This window comes from Notothenia rossii (assembly GCF_949606895.1).
Source record: "Notothenia rossii genome assembly, chromosome: 5".
Classification (NCBI taxonomy): domain Eukaryota; kingdom Metazoa; phylum Chordata; class Actinopteri; order Perciformes; family Nototheniidae; genus Notothenia; species Notothenia rossii.
In genome coordinates, this window is record NC_136903.1 from 30,282,885 (window position 1) to 30,302,806 (window position 19,922).

At 43.6% G+C, this 19,922-nt stretch overlaps 1 protein-coding gene across 2 annotated transcripts in view; it reads right to left on the reverse strand.

Moving 5' to 3' along the window:
- The window catches only part of cpne2 (copine II), a 64,688-nt gene that overhangs the window by 19,814 nt on the left and 24,952 nt on the right, over positions 1 to 19,922 (reverse strand). For both annotated transcript variants that reach the window (XM_079681080.1, XM_079681079.1), the window contains exons 3-5: positions 6,465 to 6,644; positions 935 to 1,009; positions 581 to 652 (exon numbers count right to left, since the gene is read on the reverse strand). In XM_079681080.1, coding sequence (XP_079537206.1) covers positions 581 to 652; positions 935 to 1,009; positions 6,465 to 6,644 — 327 coding nt within the window. The remainder of the gene's footprint in view (positions 1 to 580; positions 653 to 934; positions 1,010 to 6,464; positions 6,645 to 19,922) is intronic.

Consider the following 19,922-nt stretch of genomic DNA (forward strand, 5'->3'; position numbering starts at 1 on the left):
CAGAAAAATAAATAAGTAGATAAACATCATATTACACTGTGGAATCTTTTATTTTTTATTAATTATTGTCTTTATTAAAATAAACTCTTAGCTCCTGCAATGACGGTGCTTTCTGATTATTCTGGTTGTTTAACCAGAGGGTGCACAGCATGCACACATCAGCTTTAGTTGAAATCACAATTCAAGCTGTGCTGCTTCTGACATGCTGTCATTCGCTCCTTCACCAAACACCAGCAGCTACTCCATAGGTCCAAGATAGTGGATACATTACATACATAAAAACCTGCACGTTTTCTGTTCCATTTATTTGTGATAGCCCATTAGTTGGACAAAGGTAAAGGGTGTGAAAACATTTACTGTACATGTTTTCTGTGTGGGCCCAGTGTGCCAAGTGTGTGTGTGCTTTCATTTGCATCCAGTGTGTGTGTGTGTGTGTGTGTGTGTGTGTGTGTGTGTGTGTGTGTGTGTGTGTGTGTGTGTGTGTGTGTGTGTGTGTGTGTGTGTGTGTGTGTGTGTGTGTGTGTGTGTGTGTGTGTGTGTGTGTGTGTGTGTGTGTGTGTGTGAGTGTGAGAGAGCCTACCTTCTTATCCAGTTTACGCCCACTCAGGGTCAAAGTGATGATTCTGTTGTCAGACAGCTCCTGAGCTGTTATCTAAAACAACATTACAGCACAACATAAGTAATGGCAACTATTAACATTCACATCAACATCTGCAGTAACAGCAGCAACATTAACAGTAATCACTAACAACAACAACAGCAGCTTCAACAACATCACTGTCATCATCATCAACAGAAGCAAACGCGCTATTATAGTAAACAACAGCGACTACATGAGCAGCTACCTTTGATAATGCGGCACAGAGTTTATTTGTCAAAGGAAAGACGCAAAGACAGTTTAGAATACAGAGAGAGAGACAGTACTCATTCTTACCGTAATAGACCCTTTGCCAGCTGGCTTCCCATTGGCTAAGATCAACGGTCTGTGAAGTTTCTTATTGGACACAATCTAGTAGATAATTAAAGAGAAACAAATGGATCAAGGACAAATTAAGACACAACGAAAGTATAAAATGGGTTTGAATCACTTAACAACTTTAGCCTACTTTACCCTTTTTAAAATGTGGAAATGTGTTTCCAACTTTAAGGAATTAATAGCTGGCTGTGTAATATGAACAAGATATTTTGGCTGGAGTTTAATAGAGCGATGCAGAAATGAGTACTATAACTAGGAAATTAGTTTGCAATTTACCATTTCCAGTTCTTTCACCTCAAATACCATTTTTTTTTTTTGTATCAAATCAAATCAAAGTTTATTTATAAAGCACATTTAAAAGCGATTTTTGGTTGGGCCAAAGTGCTGTACATGTAATAAATACTACAATCACATAAAAACACATAAACACGTATCAGTATACCTGAGGCCTGTACGACGAAGCCGGATTTTCGCTTAGCGGGCTAACTTCAGGGAAAACTCTGGGTTTCCGGTCCTATGGTTCTCTTTTTAGCGGGCTAGAGCTCCATGGTAACTTATACTGAGCGGCTAACCTGGTCCGGAGCAGGTTAGGTTGCAGGCTAAGAGATTAACTCAGTGAAAGCACCGCCTGCTGACCAATCAGAGCTCAGTGTGCGGAGTTTAAAGCGATCAAGTCATATTACAGGATAGAGGAAATACAGAAAAACTGCCGTTGCAGGAAAGACGGCCGCCAAAAATCACTAACTGTGTGAACGTGAACATTAATAGAATATCACCTCCCATCTTCAGAGCAATCTGACTATTATAACATTAACGTTAAGTTAATTAAGCTTACTTAAATATCTGCCACAACATAAGTAACCGGATCAAAGTAACATTACGTACAGTCCGCGGCACAGTGAGTGCAGACGTCGATGTGTCCCATTGTCATTCATATCACATCATATCACATCATAATGTATCATATATTTCCTTATCTGAGTCAGCTTCTTGAGCCGTATTTGGCCAGATGAACAGTATCAGAAAATGTAAAATAAGAAACCAAAGTATATCAGTAGGTGATTCTCTTTGCCATTGTTTTCATCTAGTCTATACTTTCACAACAATTAAATTGTTGATTTTGGTGCATAGCCACGGGAAGTAGGGGTGCTGCACCCCCTAGAATCTGGAGAATCACAGAACCACCGCCCGCTCACGGCCGGCACCGCCCTTAATGTGTTTTCAAACGGCATCATTGAAGTTGCGCTGGCAGGCAACAGAGGTCCACCTGTTGACAATTCGACGCAACCCCTAAGTAAAATGGCTTCCTGTGGCTATGTGCCACCCCAAGATTTTCAGTGGCCCCATTTGGCCACCCTTATGAAACATTTCTGGAGGTGCCACTGGGCTCAAGGGCCTTCACCACTGCCATCACCACCAAGGACCAGCAGACCAGCAGACCAGCATCACTACAGCTGCCTCCACCTCCATCTGTACCTGCCATCAGGTCACCTCGGCACAAAGGCCTCCACCACAGCCACCCGCATCAACTCAGCCAGCAAGGAGGTCTCTTAGAACACAAGTACCCCCCCACACAGCCACCACCATCAACCCGGCCCGCAAGGAGGTCTCGAAGAGCACAAGTACCTCCCACAGAGCCACCAGCATCAACCCGGGACAATCAAACGTAGCTCCCTCCAACACAGCAGCCCTGCACCATCACCCCCACCTGCACAGCAGCCAGCCCTACTGTCTTGGAAGATGGACAAAGACCCTGTCACTGCTCCCCCCTGTCTTTAAATTTTCCAGTTTCTTATATTTTTATAAATAGTTGGTTGAAAAAAAACATATTTATAATATATTGTTGGTTGAAAAAGAGTACTAATGCTGAATTTTTATTTGTACACATCACACAACCTTGGTATGTCATATGTAGTAATTCAGTCCTGATGTATCTCAGTCCCTGCTGTGGGGAAAGTAGATTGATAAACAACTATTTTAATCAAAATTCGAATTTAAACATTTTCATTTTAGACATGAATTACAAATGTATATACAGTGTTAGTCATATATTAAACTACTTTTGTGAACCTAAGACTTTGGTAAACCAAATCTAAAACACCAGAAAAATGGATGACATGAGTAAGTCTGTTTTCACAAGAGTTTTGAAGATTTCAAAACAATCGGATGTCAAATGTTCAGCTTTAGAGCTAATTATTTCATCACACAGTGCTCTAAGGTGAGTGACTTTATACCAAGAACAGAGACTGTCCTGAACATTTTGATATGTAACACACGGGGTGCCATGTATAACATTTAAAAGGTGATTTAAGGAGACATCTAAAAAAGACTCAAGATGGTTATTGCGCCGTTTTTGTATTGCTATAATGAATAATACTGTAGCGTCTCGCTACAGGAACACAGGGAGGCTTAGTTTGTCCATTATCCGGTTGATTGCAGATCACAGGTTACTGTTGGCCATAACCACGCCAAAAAAATCCACTAACCCAGTCGTATTCTCACACTCCGTCATGTCTCCCGCTAGCTCTCTCCTAGCTTCCCGCGTCTCTCTCCCCAGGAACCTCCCTCTTCCAGCCCCAACCAACCAGACAACACTCTCCCACCCAAACCCACAGCTACAGGTCACAAGAACCGTCCATCAAAACAGTGGCACGTTCACTGACACTCTGTAAAATGCAAACAAACTCTGAACAACAAACACATCAAACATCAACATTATAACCAGTCCGTTACACTTTCCTCCCTCCTCAAAGTCCCTCGTCCTCGAGGGAATAAACAAAGTCTCTCAGGTGGTTAGGGGGTCTGCAATTTCTCTGCGGCCGTGCCTGGTCTGCGGCAGGGGGAGACAGGCCCACCGTGGGGCCCAGAGTAGGGCAAGGGAAAAAAAGTCCAGGTTGTGGGGAACCAGGCAAGGTCTCCGGGTCGTGAGAGGGGGGTTGGGAAGAAGAAAGAACAGTGTCCCTAGCCCCCTGTGTCTCACCACCTGATCATAGTGGTGTTGCTGTACCCCGATAGGGTGCCAACCTGTCCCGGTGAAGAGCAACTATTCTCCCCCTCCGTTGCAGTTGGACCCTGTAGACGACCTCACTCAGTCTCTCCAGAACCCTGCAGGGCCCTTCCCAGTTGCTGTCCAGCTTTGGGCATCTGCCCTTCTTCAGGTCACAAGAACCGTCCATCAAAACAGTGGCACGTTCACTGACACTCTGTAAAATGCAAACAAACTCTGAACAACAAACACATCAAACATCAACATTATAACCAGTCCGTTACAAGACGTTAGGTGCATTCTTTATCACCATCATGTTATAGTGATACAGTTAGTTTGTGTTGGTTCATTTGTTCAATACAGCCTATATCGATCACATACATTTGTATGCATTGATGTTGAAGTATTTAGGCTACGCCACTGCCAGCTGGTCCCGGGTGGCTACAGCTGGCAGCGAAGTAGTCCCAGAGATAACTGTTTCTTCATATTGTTTGTGTATTCATTCAAGCGGGTCAAAGTTACAAAGCCCTTCACATTTTATTAATCGGCCTAGTTTTACCTTACCAGTGCAGTGGTAAGGTAATCTGTAGAAAAGCACTGTATTTAGGTCAGCCTTCACAGTAAGGCTACATTAAATGGTGTAATATTCATTGTGTAGCCTATGCTGTGTATATACACTTCCTGTGTATTGCTTTTATTTGTATTTAATTGTATTATGTTTATACTTGTTTTCCACCTTTCCCCACACATTTCCCAATAGGTAGGCAGGCAGGCAGGCAGGCAGGCGGGCGGGCGGGCAGGCAGGCAGGCCGGCCGGCAGGCAGGCAGGCAGGCAGGCAGGCAGGCAGGCAGGCAGGCAGGCAGGCATTTATAAATCACATATTTACACACAAATTATTTTTATGTTCACACAAATATTTATGAGACAAATCTGTGATGACTTTCCTGTCTGTGTGACTGGACTTCCCGGCGGTGATGACTATGGCGGCGGAGAGTGCAGGCTTTCCGCTCCCCCCCACCGCTGCCACCGAGGCCGGTGAGTTCTCAGAGTGCAGAGCACGGAGTGTCCCGGTGTGCCCTCACTGGATGAAAGCCTAGCTGCCCATCTGCTTCCGCAGATAGCCGGGTGGGCAGAGGGGAGAAGGCGTGACCGCGAGATGCTTGAGTATCTGGTTAAGATATTCTGGCTCGGGGCGCAGATGGTGGCGGTGGCCAGTAATCTAGGTGTGTTGGGACTCGGGAGTGTCGCTGATTCCCCCGCCCCCCCCGCCTGAGGACGGGAGTGATTACTTGGACTGCTGCGTGGGCCAGATGAATAATCTGGTCCACGGTATGGCTACCGCAGCCGGTCGTGTGATGTCCCTGACCATTGTGGCGTCGCGTCACGTGTGGCTATGTCTGACCGCACTGACCAGGAAAGACCGAGACGATCTCCTTGGGGCCCCCGTTGCCACGGAAGGGCTCTTCGGATCGATATCCTCGGTCACCCAGCGCTTCAGTCGCCTGGAGGGGGAGAGGGCGCAGCTCAGCCGCATGCTGCAGCTGGCTCGCCCCCTCAGGTCTCTCCGCAAGGGAGAGAGCGCCCGGCGGTCGTAAGGCGGAGAGAGAGGCGCCTGTACAGAGCCCCTAGAGATCCTGACGCGCCCTCTGCCTCCGAGGTCGATCCCGAGGTACCGGCTCAGCACCGGCCCTCGCGAGGACAGACTGACCGAACCCGGTGGGCTCCAGCTCCCGCTCTAGCCCCGCCGCAGCGAAGGGGTACCGGGTGGGGAGCTCCGTCAACCAGGAGTTGACTGGCGGCGGGAGGAAGCGTCCCAGCGGAGAGAGGTGATTCTTACGTCAAGGACGCAAGGGCGAATCCCGCCTCCTCCCTTTTTTTTAAAATCCGGTCAGAAACAGTCAGATGGAACAGTGTTGTTGTGGGAAGACAGCGTGTGTTTACATCGGGGCTGTGAGAGATATAACGAGGGGGTTACGTATGGTAACCCTTGTTATATAAACACAGGCGGGGCCCTCTACTCAGGGGCCCTGTCTGTCCTATGCTGCTTGCTGAAGAGAAGTAAAGGATGACAGTAAGGAGGCAAGGCCTCCTTTTATGCGGTGAGATGCACGCGCATTCAGGTAGGCCCGCACCGGGGCCGGTTACGTCAAAAAGTCTCAGTGGATGAATGCTTGCATGATAGGATCGAGGGGAAGTACCCATAGAGTCCAGTAGAGGGCTCCACCTGTGTTTTTATAACAAGGGTTACCATACGTAACCCCTCGTTTTCTCCAGCATTCAAAAATCCAATGGAAAAATCCCATTAATTTTAATTCACCCGACAATAGTTCGTCATCACATCCTTGATAAAGCAGGCAATAGCACCCAAAAGCTTAAAGACAAAACCGGAAATGAAACAAAAAATGTTTATGTCACATAATCTTAATAGATGCAACATATACTCTGTCATGTTTTTTATTACTGGACCAAATTTGAACGGAAAAAGAGAAATTGTTTCATACCACTCCCAGTGTACAAATGAATTCTCCCAGGAAGTCATGTTCATAGAGCTGTGTGGCACACTTGTCCTCATCGAACAAGGCAAAGCGAAGCTTCTGGATCTCCTCAAAGTGGTAGTCCACTTGAAACTTCATCCCGAACACTGGGTTCAGGTTGTTCACAGCTGTCTCAGTGCGGCCGAGCTTAAAGACAAGAAACAAGAGAAAAGGACATAAACAACATGTCCTTATATAACATTCAATTGGACTTATATATTATATTTCTATCCCAGCTGAGTTGAGAATGAACTAACTTTAGCCTCTAACTGCTTTGGACTGTATTGCGTTTAAAGTTTTTCTTGATTTAGATTCTCAAAGAGCAGCAATTAAAAAAACTACATTCAATGTACCCACTGAAGCTGATGGGAATATAACCCAAAAGTATTTAAAAAATGGAAATATTGACCTGATGTACAGAGTATGACCAAAGTTATTACAATGCATCCCGAGGACAATCCAACAATTGTTGAGAACAGCGCTTAATATGTGGCTCTTTGGCTGCTGCCTTCGTGAGGTAATTGCTAACTTTGTCTGTATGCTGGGAGGTTGATGAAAACAGGACTTGGTGAAAGCTCACACTGACCCAAATATTGAAAGGTAAAAAAACATTGCCAAAAGACTCCGTCAAGTTGCAGTTGACTGAATATAATTTCAGCACTGTGAGTGACCCCTTTACAATAGAGTCATGTGATTGTTAAAATAATAATAATATAATCAAATATTAGAGATTGGTTTGTACCATTTATTGTCCTACTTTTTCCCAGGTGGATCCAGCTTTGTGGTATAACAAATAATGAATTGTGGTTCCCTAAAAAATAGCCCGTCCAGTACACTGATAGATTAGAGAGTGTGTGAGTGCCTGTAAGTGCACTGTGAGATTCATGTTATTTGCTCAGGGTCCTGTAAAGCAGGGTTTTGGATGACTAATAGCGCTTTTCCACTGCAGGACCTAGCACGGCTTAGCACAGCTTAGTTTGGCCTTGATAGGCCAGGCTCACTTTAAGCTGCGTTTCCATTACAGTTTAGTAACTGGGGTAGTTATTATAGTAACGCAGTGTAAGCGGCGATTGGCTGTTCGGCGGGCAGAGCAACGCTGCGTAAAACTGCTGTGACGTCATATTCAATGCGACACAACTCAAACACCATAACGGGGTGTTTCTCAATGTCGAGTACGCTTGCTTGGTAGCACATGTCGTCTCAGTCACTTGCTTCAGAAGCGAGGCAAGAATACTTCCTGGCATTCGGAAAACGAAGAGTGGAACAGGCGAAGTGTGGGGCAGTCATACGAGAGGACCGGCCTTACATTTTCCGCCACAGATTTGGGGAAATTGGTTCGTGCGCAAAGCATTGTGGGGATTTTAAGACCGCGGAGTCTACACATGTGCAGCCTAAAAATGTCTCGCTACGAAGTACGCCGGGCTCGGTAGGATTCCAAGTATGCTGGACATTGGATCAGTCCTTCGGCGGCACTCGATGACGTAGTATGCTTGAAATAGTGTCTCTGGAGCAGCTTTACTCGACATCGAGAAACACCCACGGAAGTGATCGTGTACTTGGCAAGTCCCCAGGAAGTGCGCCGGACTCTTGAGAGAAGGGTCCAGCTGCAGCCGCAGCCAGACGGTGCTGAACCTGTACGAAGTTTTACTTCCAAATATGGTCAGAAGTAGGGATGGGTACCGAGAACCGGTACTAAGTCAATACCGGTACCTGATTGGACGGTATCGGTATACCGTTAAGCCGCTGGACAAACGGTGCTGCTATCGGTATATCTGTTACCTCTACTTCCTTAGTTTAACTTTAAACCATTATGGTTGGTTGGGAACCCTCATCCCGTGTGATGTATCCGGTTTGAGACCCCTCTGATTGGCCACTGTAAAGGCCACTCCTCATTTCTCTCAACAGCGCTCTTATTATTGTTGTGAGACTCCCGCAGGCATGGCGGACAGAGCGAAGCGATCGAAGGTCTGGATGCACTTTTTAAAAATGTAGTGGCGATAGTGCAAGGTGCAATCTATGTACTCAATTCGTTGCTTGTAAAGGGGGTAACACAAGCAACTTAATGAAGCATTTGCAAACGAGACACTCATTGAATCTTAAACGGTGCTAGCGATACTGCTAGTGCTAATAGTGCTAGCGGGCTTCAGCCGCGCCGTGTGTAAATGTGACATGAGCGAAGGCTCGCAGGCAGGTTAGCTGCTGCGCACGGGTAATATGTTTTGTTTACCTGGGTGCAGTCTTGCAGGCACATCGCCTTGTCTTTTTTAGTTTATTAACACCAAATTATTGAAAAGTATCGATAAGAGTATCGAAAAATACCGATACCGATAAGCAGTATCGGTATAGATAAAATTCTAACGATACCCATCCCTGGTCAGAAGAGAGCGCGCCCAACACGTGAGACGCTGACGCAAGGATATTTAATGAGACATGGAGGTTTACAGAGAACAGACAACAGACAATATGGTGCACCGAGTACAGGTAATTAACGTCTTGTGGTTTAGATATAATTACATAATATTTAGGTTCTCGGTTGTTTGTCGATTTGGCTGTTTAGCGCAGTGTAATTGTGTTTATTTAGCTAATTTGTATTTTAAATATTACATTTAAAGCAATGGAATACATAAATAATATATATATACAGTATGTGTATGCTAACCGAGCGAGCATGTCCAGTTAGCGTACATGCTAACTGAACGAGCATGTCAAGCAAGCTAAGAGCTAAGATATATGTACTGGAAATATATCTTAGCTTAGATGGAACAATGCATGTACTCTAATTTTTATAATAATCTGATTTTGTGTAATTTTTAAATATTCATTGAAGGTGTCTTTCACATTTGAATGTTTATTTCAACTCAGTCTCACGGCATTTTGTGTTATAGTCACGATATTTAATCTATTGATTCATGTTCACCAACACGATTTTCCCCTTTTTTTCGTGTCACACAGAACGATTTTAAAAGCAATGTATTTCTATTGGCGGTATGTTTCGTGCCTGCAGCACGTCTTTTTGTCCGTTCGAGTCTTGGAAGACCGGAAGCTGTGGGGTTCATAAAAACATGTTCTTACTCAATATCAAGCCACGATTATTGTTTTTATTTTAAATCGTATAATGTCGGACTTTTTTTGTCGTCTGTGAGGAAAAGAAATGGGGCTCAGAGCCTCAGAATACTGAAATCTGTATTTTTTGAAATCTTTTTTTCCTTCTAGTTTGTTATTCTTTTCTAAATAACACACTGTTATTTACTCACCAATAAAACACAATTATCCTTTTATTTATTTGTTTAATTCCATAATCTCTGGCTTTTTTGGCATCCGTCAGGAACTGAATTTCAAAATAAAAATAACCGGAAACAGACTTAGGCTAGGCCTATAAGGGACATTTCGAGCATCATTGCGATACACTGGCCGTTTCTCAATCTCGAGGATACTGGCTTCCAAGCCAATATTTCAAGGATGCTACGTCATCAAGTGGCGCAGCAGGACCGTTCCAATCAATGTCCAGCATACTTGGAATTCAACCGAAGCCGCGTCCTTGGTTTGGGGTACATTTTGAGGCTGCACCAAGCCCCCAGGAAGTGCGCCGGACTCAGAGGAAAATTCGTGTTGGCCAAACGGTGGTACTACACTTCCGTTTGATTGCCATGCCCGGAAACACTTCTTCCCATTGACTTACATGGGGAAAGAGTGGTCTGTAAATCGTTGGATAATTTTTTTTAAACTAAATAAACTACACAGAATGAACACTTGTATAGCCCTTATTAAAAACATTCGTTCCTCAAATTGTAAAAATGTGCTAATAACGTTATTCTGAGAGTTATTTCCCTCTGCATTATGAACGCGCATCCAACCCACGGGACCGCACCGCCCGGCACGTTCATGTTACGTGTTCAGTACTACATGAGTTTTACGTTTACCCATGGATGCACAATAAGAACGGACCCATATAGCCAGTTACATACTTAGCCCACGGAGCTGTAATAATGGATATATTGCACATGTTTGCTGTAATTCATCATTTGTAAAATATTATACTACATGGGCTGTATGATGTAAATCTTGTATTAAATAAAGTTAATATTACCGACGTAGATTAACGTCCCTGTAGCTCAGGGGCGGACTGGGGGGAAAAAGTGGCACGGGGATTAATCTACAGACAGGCCCACTTAATACGCGGCATGTATCGGCTGGCCCGGCTACGAAAGTATGTTACTTAACAAAAAAACCTATGCATTTAATGTCATTTTGGACCATTATTGATATAGTAAACACACTACCTGAGCCCTTGAGTTGCCTAGAGCAAAATAGTTACAGCATATATTTAGTGATTTTAACGTTAACAGATCATTGATGCAATAACATTTTGACCCAATTTGCCTGACTTGACACATGGAATAAAACATGGGCGTAGGAAGCAATGTGGGTGAGACCATTAAAACAGGGGGTGTGGGCAGGTGGTGGACCTCACCTCCTCTAGGGGGTCCCGGGAAGATTTTTTTGTAAATGTTGAAGTTAAATGCATCAATCTGGTGCACTTTTAGAGCAAAGTTAGGGACTAAATCTATGGCAGTCAGTAGTAGGGGTTTCACAACTACCAATATTTACTAGCCGACACGTTTTTCAAAATAGTAGTCGACTAGTCGTTACGTCATAATAAAGACACACAAAGAGAGGTTTACAACTGTATTTTCTATTGGAACTCATACAGTAACATTAAACACTGCATTTTAATTTGTGTTACATGCCTGAGTAAATAACAAACACTGGACTCACCAAAATCGACAGCAAAAAACTCTTGTTTACATAAATGCCACGTAAATCCAGTGCGCAACAGCGCATTGCGCAACACTTTATTCGCTGTCCTCCACGATAACGTCCACCTTTCCATACTTTTGGTTTGAACACCAACGCATCGACATGTGAGGGAAGGAGGCTTGACCGCTTTCGGGTGACAGTGTTGCCTGCCAGGGAAAAAACCCTCTCACTCGGGGTGCTTGTGGCTGGAATAGCCAGGTAGCTCCTCGAAAGCGGGGGAAGCGGTGCACGTTTTCTGCCCACCACTCCAGTGGATTATCCATTGTGGGGATATGCGGTGTCCGCTGGCAGTAATCCCGTAGCTCATCATCCGCATCACTGTTGACCCGTGTTTTCTTGCTGTTCGTTTGCCTCTGTTCAGTGCTGACGCCGGTCCGTTGCTCACTGGTGCTAGCATTACTGCTAGTGCTAGCTGTCGGCAGCGGGTGTTTCATCTTTAGATGGTTGCGCATAGCAGATGCATTTGTATTGTACTTCAGTACAGCTGTACACAACTGACACTTCACTGTGGAGTTGGTTACATCTTCGTTGAAGTACTGCCATACATAAGAATGTCGGACGTGTTTTGTAACATTTTGCAGCACCTCGTTTACCTCAATTCTTTTCACGACTAGTCGACTAGGGCCTACAGCGCCGACTAGTGGTAAAGGTAGTCGACTAGTCGACTAGTCGATTAGTTGGTGAAACCCCTAGTCAGTAGGGGCTTGGACTGTGTGCCGTAGGGTCGCCGATTCAAGTCCCCGACCAGACCTACATTTGGAGTGTGGACTTCTACTTGGAGAGGTCCCAGTTCACCTCCTGCCCTGCCGTGGTGCCCTTGAGCAAGGCACCGAACATCCCCTTTCCCCCCTCACTCCCATTGCTCCCCGGGCGCTGTACAATAGCTGGGCACTGCTCCTAGTACTAGACTCCTGGTACTAGGATGGGTTAAAATTAGAGAACACATTTCACTGTGTGTGCTGTGTGCTCTGCATGTGTGAGCATTAAAGAGGGTTTCATCCCTCCCAATTCTTCTTCTTCAACACCCGTATAAAACAGAACTGTAAACAGATTTACTTTTTCTTCTTTCAACATTTATTTGAACAGCAAGTGGATGCAAAAGTGACTGCACCCAAAACAATAAACCTGCTAGTTAACTAGCCTAAACTCAGTAACAGAATGTGGGCAACACGTTTTTCTCCACAGCCGCGCGACCTCTGAGTCAGACGTCACTTCCCCCTTTTCTATCCTACGGGTACAGCCGTACAGCCACTCCCCCTGAACCCCATTTCCCTGCCAACCCCCTCCCCTATGCAAACCCCTCCCTCTGAACCCAGGGCTCGCTACAATACTCTATATACAAACTATACAAAAGCGCCTTTACGCTTTGGAGCTTGCTTATCCATCTGTAAGCAACTGCCAGCTAGGTCTGTCAGTCACTCACTCCTGATCGTTCACTGCGCAGTGACAGCTGCTACGGGCCCGATGTGTGAAATTGAAACTGATAGATAGAACAAAGGTAGCCTATCAAAACGGCCCAGCCCAGCCCAGTGGGCCACACCCTACTGGGCTGGGCAGGGCCGGAAAACTTACTAATGTGGGCCGGTAGGATTTAGGGGAAAAAAAAGTTGTTTTAAAAAAAAAATCTTTTGGGCCCTCCGGCCCACACACAGCACCAGCCCACAGGGGAAACTCCCGGTATTCCCAATGGCCAGTCCGCCCCTGCTGTAGCTTCTTATTGCACTTGCAATCAGAGTTGGGTGTAACGCGTTACAAATACTATTACCTTTGTCGGTAACGGAGTAGTGTAACGCGTTACTTTTATAATTCAGTAATCACACTACAGTTACTAACATTGCCCCGACATGCGTTACTTCGTTACTTAGCTAAAATCAGTCATAATCACACTGACAGACAAGAGGGGTTTCCGCCGCAGGTTTATATGTAGGCTACGTAATATGCGCGTCCACATCTCCACGTGCAGTGCTGCATAAACATGGCTGAGTCAGCGATAACTTTCGAGGGGTGGAGGTATGCCCATTATTTTTAGTTCGTCCGAAGAATAGACAGGAATGCGACGGTGATGTGCAAACTGTGTCCAGGCCAGAAGCTGTTCCACTGCTGTAGGTAGGGACGTGCACAGGTACGGGCTAATGTTGCCCGGGCAACGGCGTGTTTGGCCTTTTTGGCTGACCTGCCCCTCTGGAGAGAGCGAGAGTTTGTTTGTCTTTTTTCTGTTGTGGCCGAATCAACATGATAAGCCCACAATTAGTATTGTAGTGTCTCGCTGCGGGAAACACACTTTGTCAGCGCTGTCATCAGCCAGTGCGTTAAGACCACCTCAGTGTCAGATTTTGGAAACTTGATTTGGAGTTGTCTCATGGCAGTTAGGGTATAAGGGACAAACCAGGGGACTTTACTTCCTCTTGATACCATCGGTTATTTACAAAAAAACACCTAAATATTGCCTACTTGCCGTTATTGTGCTTCTGTCTTTCTGTGTCTTTTCATCTGTAAACTCCCTCAACGGGGCCGCTCGCTCTCTTTTCTTGATCGCCCTCTCACGGGTGAACAGTTCAATGTCCCGCTTCATTGTAGGATTTCTGCCATGTCTCTACCACTTTAGTTTGACCATCTCTGTTACTAAGTTATGGAATACTAAATAAATAAGTAATTAGATACCTTACCGTTACTGCGCTCATAAAGAATGATAAGAGTGACTTCCGGGTCACGCTCAAGATGGCAGCTTGATTTTCGCGCTCCCCAACGGTTTATTAAAATAACCCTGAAGACAACTGAGATATTATCAAATAGTGTATTTTTGCACATGATGGAAGACAGGGTTGCTACAAGAAGTAGGAAAATTATGTCTATGACCGAAAACATGGATGAACGGACACTGCAAGATCGCCGGAGTGTCGCTGGCTCTCCGACCCAGGACAGTAGCGAGGATGACGGGCCGGTTGATGCTAGCTTACGAAGCATACTGAACGAACTGAAGGACTTCAGACGGGACAACAAACAACAGCTTACAGAGATAAAACAAGAGCTACGTAGAACAAACAACAGACTGGATGAAGCCGAGGGGAGAATTGGCGAAGCAGAATCAGGACTAACAGCAGCAACGACGCTCCTGAAACGGCTTTTACAGCGCCAGATCAACATGGAAGCTAAACTGATAGACCAGGAAGGACGGGCTCGCAGAGACAACATTCGGATTTATGGGATACCAGAAGAGGCAGAGGGTAACAACATCCCCGGTTTCCTGGAAAATCTGCTGAGGGACTCGCTGGATTTCCCACAGGATACGGAACTCAAAGTGGAGATGGCACACCGGGTGCCGGCACCAAGAGCCACCGGCTCGCAGACGAAGCCCCGGTCCATCATTGCCAAGCTCGCGAGCTACAGGATCAAAGAAGAGGTGATCCGCAAAGCCTGGCAGAAAAGAGAGGTTTTCTACAATAATGCCCGCTTCTATGTGGACCACGACTACCCGCCTGCAATCCTTAAAAGGCGCATCGAATACGCTGAAGTGAAGAAAATGTTAAAGGAGAGAAAGCTGAAGTTCCAGACGCCCTATCCAGCAAGACTCCGGGTTTTCTACAGTGATGGCACCCGCCTGTATCAGAGCGCAACAGAGGCGACAGAAGACATGGCTTCACGGGGACTTCCAGTCACCGTCGTACCTGCCCCGACCGACCCGGACCAGAGGGAGCTTCAACTCCTGTCCACCTGGCAGGTGGCCGGGAGCCGGCGCTCCGGAGCTCCGGACAAGGCTGATAACAGAGAGAAAACCTCCCGGTCCCGGTACAAAGACAAACTGCAGGGATTCCAACGGAGATCCTCTGCAGATGAATGACAGCGTTTTTTGAATCACTGAGATGCAGATAAGTCTGTGGTTTTCTGTTATTTACTCCAGTCACCACCTGTTTACATTATATTACTATACTACTATTTACTTACAGATTAAGTTGGTTTGTTTTGAAGTGTTACTACGCCTACATCTTATTATTAAACTATGTAAAATTGTTGGGATGCCAATATATTAATAACGGACATTTTCCACCTTTGACACATTTAGTTATTTCAGTTATGACTGTGACCGTTATGCAGCCATCTCAAGGGGCCCTACTCTTATTAAAGAGCAGGCTTTCCCTTTATGGGTGCTCTAACATCTCGAGCCCCTCAAAGGCTCACCTAGAACGAGCCTCAATATTGGAAGCAAAAGACTTTGAGGAATGTAATGACATTCTGGTTCATATTATTCTGTTACTGTTATATTACTATGTTAATTTCTCGATGTTCACGAGAGTTACAGGGATGTACAATGTTCTGAGTGCTGGTCACTGTTCAGGGAGAAACTTAACAACTGCAACACCCATAGGAGACCATGGCTGATAACCATAACTTTAAAATTATTTCATTTAACGTAAACGGGGTTCTAAATCCGACCAAGAGAAGTAAGATTTTGAGTAAGATGAAAAAAGAGAATGCACACATTGTATTTTTACAGGAAACGCACCTTAACTCTACCGAACATGAAAAGTTGAAAAGAATGGGTTTTTCTAAAGTGTATTATTCATCTTATAAAACAGGCCACAGGAGAGGTGTAGCCATCTTATTATCTCATAGACTTTCATTTGAACATCTCTCAGAAATAAAGGACAAGGAGGGAAGATATTTATTAATTTCAGGAAAGATAGAAGGGGTCCAAATAACACTACTGAATGTTTATGCCCCCCCAGGAAGTGATCTAACCTTTTATAGAAAATTGTTTGAACTAATGACAGAAGCAACAGGTATTCTTGTATGTGGAGGGGATTGGAATGTACGCCTTAACCCTAGACTAGACTCTTCAAGAGGATCCACCCAGACCTCCCTACACAAGAAACTTAAGATTCTCATGTCAGAACTGGGTGTGATAGACCTCTGGAGAGACTTCTACCCAACAGGTCGGGATTACACCCATTATTCTCATCCACATACAGTCTATACCAGAATCGATTACTTTTTCATTTTTAAAAGAGATCGCCATAGGATACATTACTGTGAGATAGGTAATATTGACTTGTCTGATCACGCTCCACTGTCGTTGTCGTTACAAATCAGTAATAACCCTGGAAATACACTATGGAGGTTAAACTCAAATATTCTAAACAATTTACAATTTAATAGACGAATGAAAGAAGAAATAAAAATGTTCATAGAAGAAAATTATAATGGGGAGGTCGGCTCAGAAATGGTGTGGGATGCACTGAAAGCCGTTTTTAGGGGCAAAATTATGTCTTTTTGTGCGTATAAAAAGAAAGAAAGACAATTAAAATGATCAGAATTAAACAGAAAATTAAAAGAGCTTGAGACAAAACATAAAAAGGAGCCAGATACAACTCTCATCTCAAAACTAAAAGAAGTTAGGAATGAGATAAATATTTTGTACGCACAAGAAATAGAAAAAAAGCTGATCTATACAAAACAAAAATATTATGAATCCGGTTCAAAATTTGCGAAGTTTCTGGCGAGGAAACTCCAAAAGCAACAGGCGGATAGCACGATCTACAAAATTAGAGACTCAGACTCTAAAACTGTTCTATATAAGCAAAACGAAATAAAAATGACTTTTCAAAAGTATTACAAACGATTATATACACAGCCACACCTGGAGGGTGAAGAGCAAACTAGACAATTTTTAGATTCTCTCAACTTACCTACCTTGTCAGAAGACCAAAATACAAAATTAATAACTGCAATAACAGAGGAGGAGTTGAATATGGCGATCTCTAGACTAAAAGCAAACAAATCACCTGGCCCGGATGGTTTTTCTTCCGAATGGTATAAAACCTTTAGGTCTGAGTTAATACCGAGCCTCCTCCGGACATTCAACACAGCTTTAAAAGAGGGAAAAATCCCACCATCGTGGAGAGAGGCTACTATCTCTGTTATACCAAAAGAAGGAAAGGACAGACTGGATTGCGGGTCATATAGACCAATCTCAGTTCTTAACACCGATTACAAACTATTCACCTCAATTCTTGCCAGGAGGGTCGAAAAGGTTCTTCCCCAGCTTATCCACACTGACCAGACCGGGTTTATCTCACAGAGACAGACCCATGACAATATTAGACGTTCGTTACACATATTGAGTCATATCCAGGAACATAAATTACAAGCCTTATTGGTCAGCCTGGACGCGGAGAAGGCCTTCGACTCTGTGAGTTGGAAGTTTCTATATAAAGTTTTGGAAAGGTTTGGATTCCACGAAGAGTTTATTAGAGGAATTAGTACGCTATACAATAATCCAACTGCACGGATAAAAATAAATGGGTACCTATCAGACACTATTAAATTAGAACGAGGCACAAGACAAGGTTGCGGAATGTCGCCATTGCTTTTTGCACTTTATATTGAACCCCTTGCCCAATGGATAAGACAGACCGATGACATTAAAGGCATCATCATAAAGGGAGAACAACACAAGACCGCGTTATACGCAGATGATGTTTTGCTATATTTAAGGGAACCCTCGAGCTCACTTCCTGAACTGTTTAAGCTATTGGACACTTTTGGTAAATATGCAGGATATAAACTAAACGTTCAGAAAACCCAGATTTTAACATTAAACTATACTCCCCCTAAACAACTGCAAGATAAACGTAATCTGAAATGGGACCAGACTTCACTGAAATACCTGGGTGTGCTGATTCCAAAAGATGTCTCCACACTGGCAAAGATTAATTATGATCCCCTTTTGACCAAAATAAATGCAGATATACAGAGATGGAACTCCAACCCTTTCATGAGTCTTACCCAAAGAATTGAATCAGTAAAAATGAACATTCTCCCACGACTTCTTTTTTTGTTTCAGGCTCTCCCCACAGAAATCTCCACAAAGCAATTCTCTGAGTGGGATAAAATGATTTCCAGGTACATTTGGCAAGGGAAAAAACCCAGGGTTAGGTTCAAAACGTTACAACTGCCGAAGGAGGAAGGAGGTATGGCGGTACCACATCTGAAAGATTATTTCTACTCGGCTCAAATTAGACCATTGTTGAACTTATGCAATCAAGACTACCATGCCAGGTGGAAAGATATAGAATTGTCACTGATCAAGGACCCCCCAATTCAGGCAATATTAGGCAATAAGGATTTAGAAAGATTTATAAACAGCACTCAAAACCCATGGATAAGATTTCAACTTAAAATTTGGAACTCTGTTAGACAGGAATATAAATTATTAGATAAACTAAGAATACTCAGATGGTGCGCCTATGACCAAGATTTCAAGCCTAATGAGTTGGACTCAAGATTTAAAAACTGGATAGCCAAAGGAATAACAACATTTTACTCAATAACGGATAAGGGACAATTAAAAGATTTCGAAACTTTAAGAGAAAAATATGCTCTGGAAAAGCAAGACTTTTATAGGTATCTACAACTACGCCATTATTTTGACCAAACTATTAAAAAATACCCACCAGATATGGATGACCCAGTGCTGAAAGAAATTTTAGGAGCCTATATGTCAAAGTTAAACAAAGGTATTATATCCAGACTGTATAAAGGCTTCATGGCAAAAAAATCTCACTCCACAGACTATGTTAAAAATAAATGGGAAAATGAAGGTAATTTTGAGATCTCGAAGGAGGAATGGCACAAATATTGCATCTTTCAGTGGAAATGCACCAACTCGCATACATGGAGAGAATTTGGATGGAAATGTCTAATTAGATTCTTTATTACCCCAAAGCAAAAATCACACTTCACAGGAGAGGATTCAAAGTGCTGGAGACTGTGTGGGAGTCAGGATGCAAATCACTGGCATATATTCTGGGATTGTCCAGTCATAAAACATTTCTGGTTAGAGATACACAAAATATTGGAAAGTATATTTAATGTGAAAATACCTTTCCAGTTTTGCATTTTTATTTTAGGGAAAAATGATTTTCACCCAGGGCACTTCAACAATTATTTATTTAGTATTCTGATATCTGTTTGTAAAAAAACCATCACGAGGCACTGGCTGCATCCTGACTCCCCCACAATAGAGGAATGGAAGGATATAGTTAATGAAGTATACATAATGGAAAAAATTACCTTTTCACTTCGCCTACAAATGGACAGATTTATTAAGCTGTGGTCAGTATGGGTCTCCTATGTACAACAGTCACGGCCAGATTTCGTGGACTTAAGTAATTGCTAGATTTGTCTTTTTGTGATGGTGTTATTTACCTTTGTTAGTTTTATTTATTTAGGCTATTTTGATTCTTGAGATCTCACTGTTCTGTATATATGTATAATATGTTATTGCTGCTGTATCGAGAAACCCAGATGCTGATGTCCCAACATACCATGTACATCTATGTTACATCCCTTTGTTCTTTGTTCTTTTTACTTTAATAAAAAAAGAAAATGGAAAAAAAAAAAAAAGAATGATAAGAATAAGAATAATGCGTCTTGAACTGGTTTCATTAATTAGTGTCTTTACGTTTCACAGACTGTTAGCTTGTTGTGGTAGGCTGGTAGCCTATTTTATTAAAGAACATATCAAAAGAAAGACTTGTGATTGGGTGCAAGTGGAGTCTCGCAGAGGCAAAACTGTGGCGCGCTTACACTGTAGGTGCGCCGCAGTCT